The sequence below is a fragment of the Xiphophorus couchianus genome, chromosome 14 (genome assembly GCF_001444195.1).
Source record: "Xiphophorus couchianus chromosome 14, X_couchianus-1.0, whole genome shotgun sequence".
Lineage (NCBI taxonomy): Eukaryota > Metazoa > Chordata > Actinopteri > Cyprinodontiformes > Poeciliidae > Xiphophorus > Xiphophorus couchianus.
In genome coordinates this window covers 3,822,121-3,829,209 of record NC_040241.1, presented here as the reverse complement: position 1 = coordinate 3,829,209, position 7,089 = coordinate 3,822,121, and the positions used below count along the sequence as shown (strand labels likewise).

Below are 7,089 nucleotides of genomic sequence, written 5' to 3'. Positions count from 1 at the left end.
TTGCAGATGTGACATAAGCACATTAATGTGTTCGACAAATAACTTTATCCCAAGAAGCTAAATGTTGCTGTAACTCTTATCATGCATGGATCTTCAAAGAACTTTTATAGATGATGATGCTGTGAGCAGGAAGGAACTCCAGTTTATACATCAACACAGCACAGGGTCCACTCCATGTGAGGCAGGTTCTATTAAACAGAACACATGAATGGATCAGACAAGAGTAGCTATCTGAGTAGCAAGTAGCATAAAAAAATGACTTGATGTTGCTTTGACAAATCCTTTTTTATTTTTTTCCTGGATTTTTAGGTCTATTTCAGAAATCCAATTAAATGAAATATGTAAATAAAAAAGTCTGCTGCAAATGTTAGGCTGTTAAAACTTTTTATTTCATTTCTCAACTCATTTTAAGCAGCAGTATAAATGTGACTTTTCATAATTCCAGCTTTAGAAATAAAAATCCCAAGTTCTCTTTCCCACTGAACAGATTTCAGGAGAAGATAAAGAATCCAGAGAGGTGAACAGATTCACAAAGAGCCGCAGACCTTTGAGTTGATTTTATTAATTATTTCACTTTGACATCAGTACAGAGACCACAAACATTTTTGCAGTTTTCTTTTTTTTTTATTCCTGCGACATCCGTCCAAAAGCTTCATAAACTGGAACCAAAGTCATAGCTGCTACAAAACCAAGCCGTTAGTTCACAAAGTCCAAATACCAATTAGAGCTCAAGCCAAAAGAGTCAGGAAGCAGAGTTCAGATCATTCCTGCCACTCTCTCCCATCACATAAACACACAAACAGGAAAAGGAGGGGAAAAAACATGCTATGAGAAATGATATTGAATTTCCTCTGTATCATATTCTACACACTACAGAACTACACTCACTTTGTGATGTTTACCCTGGCAGCGCCCTGACACCAGCCACTTTGCTTTTCTAGTTTTCACCTGGATCACTAAGAGGCTCTAACAGCACGACATTCATATGAGCCAAGTGAATATTAATGGCTCAGCTGGCATGGCCTCTGATGTCATCAAGCATGCAGATTTAATTTTCAGTTTTAAAAATAAGACTTCTTGTAAGTTTCCTTCACTCCAGCTTTAACTCAAAACTGCTGATGACTTCTAAGGTTTATTAGGAAATCGGTGATTGGGGGTTTCCTGGAGAACCCAGCGTTAATATTCATAGGCACTAACTTTAGCAAGAAAGACTGAAAAGATTTCTATTTTTATTTAATATTTTTATTGGCCATTATATTAGTTATAATCCATCCACTAGAACTTAAGTAAAAAAATCTGAATAGCCAGACGTGAGAATTATTATTTTGTTCGGTAGTCTTGACTTCTTAAATCTTAAGTCCATAGAAGAAGCACATGGTAAATATGTTCTGGAAGCTAAATAACTTTCTAAAAAAAACAAAACAAAAAAAAAAAACGTAACTTTATCTCTGATGACATTCAGTGTGCCTCCTGTGGGACAGAAGTGGCAGACACGAAGCGGACGGGTCGGTGAACTCTGACCTGTGCGGGTGAATCACACATTGGTCATGCATAGGAGGGAGAGAGTTCAGCAGCCGGGTTGGAGCCGTGTCCATTCAGTATGCAGGGACACATGCAGACAGGACAGAACAGCTACAGGTGTGGTGTCGACTCACTATTCACACTTCTGTCCCTTAAAGTAACATAAAGGTTGGACTGCAGGGCCAACACGTCACTATGGTTTTAAATCAGGTTCAAAAAACACCACGGAAACAATCACAAGTAGTAACCTTATTAAACAAAAATCAGGATCAACAATATATTACAGGCTATATAGGGGAGGGGTGAAAACCTGTTCCAGCTTACACTATGACCAAACCCAAAAACAGAAGTTCAACAATAACCATTTCAGAAAGTGTTCCTATCATCTCCAGCTACTTTACTTAAAATGGCACCTTCTAATATAACAACCCTGAACTCATCTTACTTCCTCCTTGGTCAGAGGAACATTGTATGGAGTGTAAAATGTGTCAACATTATAATCTTTGCTTTTGAAGAGTAGATTTTTTTTTTTTAAAGAGGAAAAAATGGGAGAAATGATCACAGCACAAACTTTTATTTTCACTTTTACATTCAATTTTAATTTCAGCCATTATTTTCCAGATGACAGCCACCTTTGGTCTGTTGTCTAAAATTAAACTGAACAGCTTTAAAATTATTCATAATTCTTATTTTGGCAAGACAATTCAAACCATTCACATTTTACACTCAATACAACAGCAATCTAAGAAACCATGTGGGGATTAAAAGTTGAACACATCAGTGTGCCGCTTAACCTATCAGCTTGATTCTATGGGGGAGGACTCAAAGAACTACTGGTTAAAAAGAAGAAGCTCAGTAACACCTAACAGAAGTCTCACTAAGCCGTTATCGAGCTGGAGGGGAGTTCAAGCAGCCATCCTAGAGTTTATACAGGTAGCACTTCTAAGTAGTCATAATTAGAATCAAAATATACAAGTGAAAACAAGAGCCGAACACTTAAAGGACTGAACAGGTGCAAAAACAGTCAAGACTACTATGATTGTAGGGGTGTTGGAGGGGTGTGTGTCTTCCTTCAATATAAAAGCTTGGCCGATGTGTTCCAGAGCAGAGAGCCTGTCGTTTCTTAGGGTTATTTACAAGAACAGATGTTTTCAGAAAAAAACTTCTGAACATGATGAACTAGACCAAATTATCACAGCTGGTTCAGGGGGGAGGGGCTACCTCCACCTGCCCAGGCTTCAGGGGGGAGAAAATCAGTGCATTGCAGAAGGTTCAAACACTGCCTGTGACTGAAAAACAAACGGAAGAGTCAATTAGGAGGAGCAGAGCCAATCCCAACTCCTGAAATGAATTCGTACAGAATGTAACATTGAGTAAAAGGTACAGTGAGCCTGGCCACAGCTCCACAGAGCCTGGCTGTGTGACCAGCCGGACGCTCCTCAGTCTACCTGCAGGGAAGCGTGTGATTCCTGGGCAGAAGCGGTGTTGCTCGCAGGCAGCGCCCCGTCCGCCCTGATGCTCTGTACATGGTGGAACCAGGTCATAGATTCAGTCTAGTTCACTCAGGCCGGCCTTCCCCCTGCAGCTGGGAATGCTGCAGTGTCACATGACCTGCTCATAAGCATGGTGCCTCATGGCTCTGCAGGCACGCCTCTGATTTTATGTTTGCAAGTTAAGCTGCGCAGTAGTTTTACGTTGAACATTAAGTAGCTCTGAGATTTTCTATCTAGCACGGTTCAGTGTGTGTGTGTGTGTGGGAGCGTGTGTGTGTGTGTGTGTGGGAGCGTGTGTGTGTGTGTTGGGTGGGGGCGGAAGTGAACACGTCTGGGTTACTGGGGAGGAGCTGGGTGAGATGAAGGGTTGGTTTTTCCAGAGTGATGGAGATGAGGATGAAGATGACATGTGGGATCATTCAGTTTTGCTGCGTTTCATAGCTCCCGGAAGTTTCTCTTGCAGTCTGGCAAAGAAAAGCAGAACAAGAATTACTCCAGGTCAGAAAACATTAATGCATTACACAGGAAATACATGCGAGGCTAGCTGAACCTTATGAGATAAGGCCATAAGGTAGGGGTGCATCAATCTGCTAATTCTGATTGTTTTTTTTACCTAAAAGATACTAAATATAGTGACAAAGTCACTGAGTTGGCAACAGTGGGGTGACTATCGTTAATTTCAAACGTTCAGATGTGACCTGTGGGCGGTTGGTCAGTTAGGCCTCTCACTGCAGAGCAGAAGAGGACTGTGGCAGATGAGATCGGTGAATAGGATTGGTTTCATTTGAAAGTATCAGTCGATTGCTGATCTCCCAAAGTTAAGGAAATCTGGACGGATTTATTGGTCAGTAGAACCTACCTACATCGTTCCACCTTACATCTTTCTTATAGTGACGAATTGGGAAAACGTCAAAGTCTACCGTAAAAGTCTTGATGTCTAAATAAACAGGAAGCAAAGCTGGGCCTCCAGTGCTGTTCTGTTTGTTTTCCTGAATGTGTCTTCAGCTGATTCCTGATGTGAGTGACATATCACCAACATGGACAGAGAGTACATCAGTAGGTTCTAATACAAATAAATCGTTTCCTTTCACTTACTTTGCAATTGTGTTGTTGACTTGGGTACGCACAAGATCGATGTAATGATCAATCTGGGTCTGCAAGGGAAAACAACCTTAAGTTTTTTTATTTACTTTCTTAAAAAACAAACAACAAACAGTAAGACAAATGAGATACTTCCACATGTAACTATTGAGAGTTCATTTAGGTTTTCTGAAGTGAGATTCTGTAATCTAGTCTTCCTTAGTAGTTGCTAATCAAGTTTGAGCATCTATACAGTAAAAACCAGTTTGAAGAGTTTCAGTCAGGTTTCATATCACTGAAACAGAACTTGTGAAAGTTACAAATGATATTCTCTTAGCCTCACATAGTGGACTTGTGTCTGTTCTGGTTTTGCTAGTTCTGAATGTTGCTTTTGACACAGTTGATCACAATATTCTCCTGAACATGTAGGTACGAAGGGAAGAGCATCAGGCTGGTTTAAATCCCATCTGTCCCACAGATTCCAGTTTGTTCATGTGAATGATAAATCTTCACACTCCAGGGTTACTAGTGGAGTACCACAGGGCTCTGTGCTTAGATCAATTCAGGTTCAATTCATAAATACATGGTAACTGTCCTTGCTTGTAGTACTACACATATTTTATGTGTAGTACTAGGCAGTGGCACCTGCAGCTTTTAGATGTGTCCCTTATCAAACACACCTGAACTACCAGGTCTCTGTGGAGCTGAGTTACTCTTGGTGAAGGAATTCAGCCGTCTGACTCAGGCGTTTCAGACCAGGAATGGATCTAAAAGGTGCCGGGTGGTAGCACTCCAGGACTGGACCTGAGCACTCCTGACTAACCCCAACTCATCATAGACGGACTGTGGCTGATGTTTTCATCCCAAGCTGACCAATAAAATAGCCAACAACAGCAAATACAAGCTAGAGCTCATTTTCTGCGATGTCTGTGCAGATGCTAATGTCCATGCGTTCTGACTCTAGAATGACATCATGCTCTCAGTAGCTGGACTGGGTCCACAGCTAGAGGGATGCAGAAAGCCTTCAGTGTCTGATGGAGGCTGGGAGTCATCCAGTGAGCTCACTGCTACTGCGTCTATCTGCTCTCAGCTGACATGACTATAGTTCGGCTTTAGGGTGGGGCTGACCTTGTTCTTCTCGTAGACTGGAGGTACGGCAAAGAGCAGGATATCCGCTGGAGAACAGAGAGAGAGTTCAACACGAAGACAATGATTGCTGTTAAATATTGTTCGCCTTGCAACGATCTAAAACCACATTATATGTACATTATAATGGGAATACAGTTAACCTGGTGAACCACAAACAATGTGTATGTATATATGCAAGGCCTTAAAGAGAATCAGCCGGACCAAGCTCTTAAATTAAACTAATTATTGGTCACTGATCAGGGAACAGGAAAGGTTTCCATAGCGCTTACCCAGGATGAGGATGGTGATGCCATTAAAAACTGCTCCAACATAGGTCAGCATCCACATGACCACAGCCAGCTGTAAAAAAAACAACCCAAAAAACAAATGTTTTGTTTTAAACATTTAGGAATCACTTTCATGTCACCTGAAGTCAGAAGCTCCTTTCCTCCCACAGCAGATTTCATTTCACAGATGTCGCCTGCTGCACTCTCATGCTGTTCCAGGCCTTTACAAAACCATCACACAGACACTTTTTACACTAGACTTAAGCTGAAGGTAAGCCAGTGGTTCCACACCTCAACACTCCCAGCACCAGCTGCCTCTGCACCTGTCTGGGAGCCACAGCTGGATGACTTGTTTGAACAAAGTCTGGGACGATTTGCCAGTATGAATGAAACAAAACTGAATGGGCTGTTCACTTACAGCCATGTTGTGTGAATATAAAAGCCAAACGCGTCTAGCTCGTTTTAATGAATTCTTGTCTTACGCCTAAATTAATAAACATAATCTGAACGAGACGGACGTTTTACCACAGAAAACCTGTTTGCGTAATAATGTTAAATCTCCATTAATTACTTCCACTAACTCATCAGCAGGTATGACAAAGTAACTTGAAACAGGATGTTATATAATGATGATGGAAAAATGTGTTTATTTCACATGAAAGAAAAGAAAATGTAAGCAAAGAGAGGCAAAGGGAAGCTTTCCTCTGCCAGTCCCAGGCAGACCATGTCAGCTGGGAGGAGTGTGGGATGTCAGATACCTGAACTGAATCACCTGAAGGTGAGAGTGCCTCTCCCAACAGACCGATTCTGGTTTACAAAGCCGATCTACTCATCAACTGAGGTGGGGCTGGGAATGTGGATAAACCAGAGCTTCATCAGCTTCACCTACTGAGTGTCTGCTAGACCCTGCTTGGCTTAAAGCAGAGTAATATTGATACAAAATGTAGATATTCAGGCTCACTGCAGTAGATTTGCACAGTTCACACAGAACATAGTGTCTCAGAGGGTAAAGGTCACAGAGTGTTAGAAGCAGTAATACCATGATCCAGTTTCCTAATGTCATGCAGCCCTCCTTTAAAGTACATATTTATTGAAGCCAAAGGTTTTATGGTTTTAAGGTTTCCAGTGTTTATGGACTGCAGGTGGCTGCTTTCAGGTGCTACAGTTTGAATTTACAAAACCTGACTGACAAGAATGTGCACATTTTTCTTATTTCCCACATCTTTCTAAAAATTTAGTTAAGTTTCAGTTTATTGAACGTGGTGTACTAAAATAATAAAATATACAAAGAAAAACAATAACAGTAAAGTGTACTTACATGTTATAACTGTGTTTCCATTACAAATGTGCAGAATAGGACTCAATATTCTCAGAATGTCGAAAATATGATTTTGCAATTGTGGTGTGTGCATTAAATAGGACATGTTAAATCAAGTTAATGTGTTAATGATCATGATAAGTCATTAAAAACCCTGGTGGCGGCAAATGTAAACGCCTGCTTGAGATATATTAAAACTTGAGCCACGGAGCCGTCGCTCATCATCTATCAGCCAATCAGAGGAGACGTCGGAGTCTTACTG

General features: G+C 41.0%; 1 protein-coding gene across 3 annotated transcripts in view; it reads right to left on the bottom strand.

Annotated features, from left to right (window-relative positions):
• Nucleotides 1-542: 542 nt before the first annotated feature.
• Nucleotides 543-7,089, bottom strand: part of rtn3 (reticulon 3) — a 28,302-nt gene continuing 21,755 nt past the window's right edge. For all 3 annotated transcript variants that reach the window (XM_028038526.1, XM_028038527.1, XM_028038528.1), the window contains 4 exons: nucleotides 5,513-5,582; nucleotides 5,223-5,269; nucleotides 4,110-4,168; nucleotides 543-3,478 (listed from right to left, as the gene is read on the bottom strand). In XM_028038526.1, coding sequence (XP_027894327.1) covers nucleotides 3,430-3,478; nucleotides 4,110-4,168; nucleotides 5,223-5,269; nucleotides 5,513-5,582 — 225 coding nt within the window. In that variant the 3' untranslated portion in view covers nucleotides 543-3,429. The remainder of the gene's footprint in view (nucleotides 3,479-4,109; nucleotides 4,169-5,222; nucleotides 5,270-5,512; nucleotides 5,583-7,089) is intronic.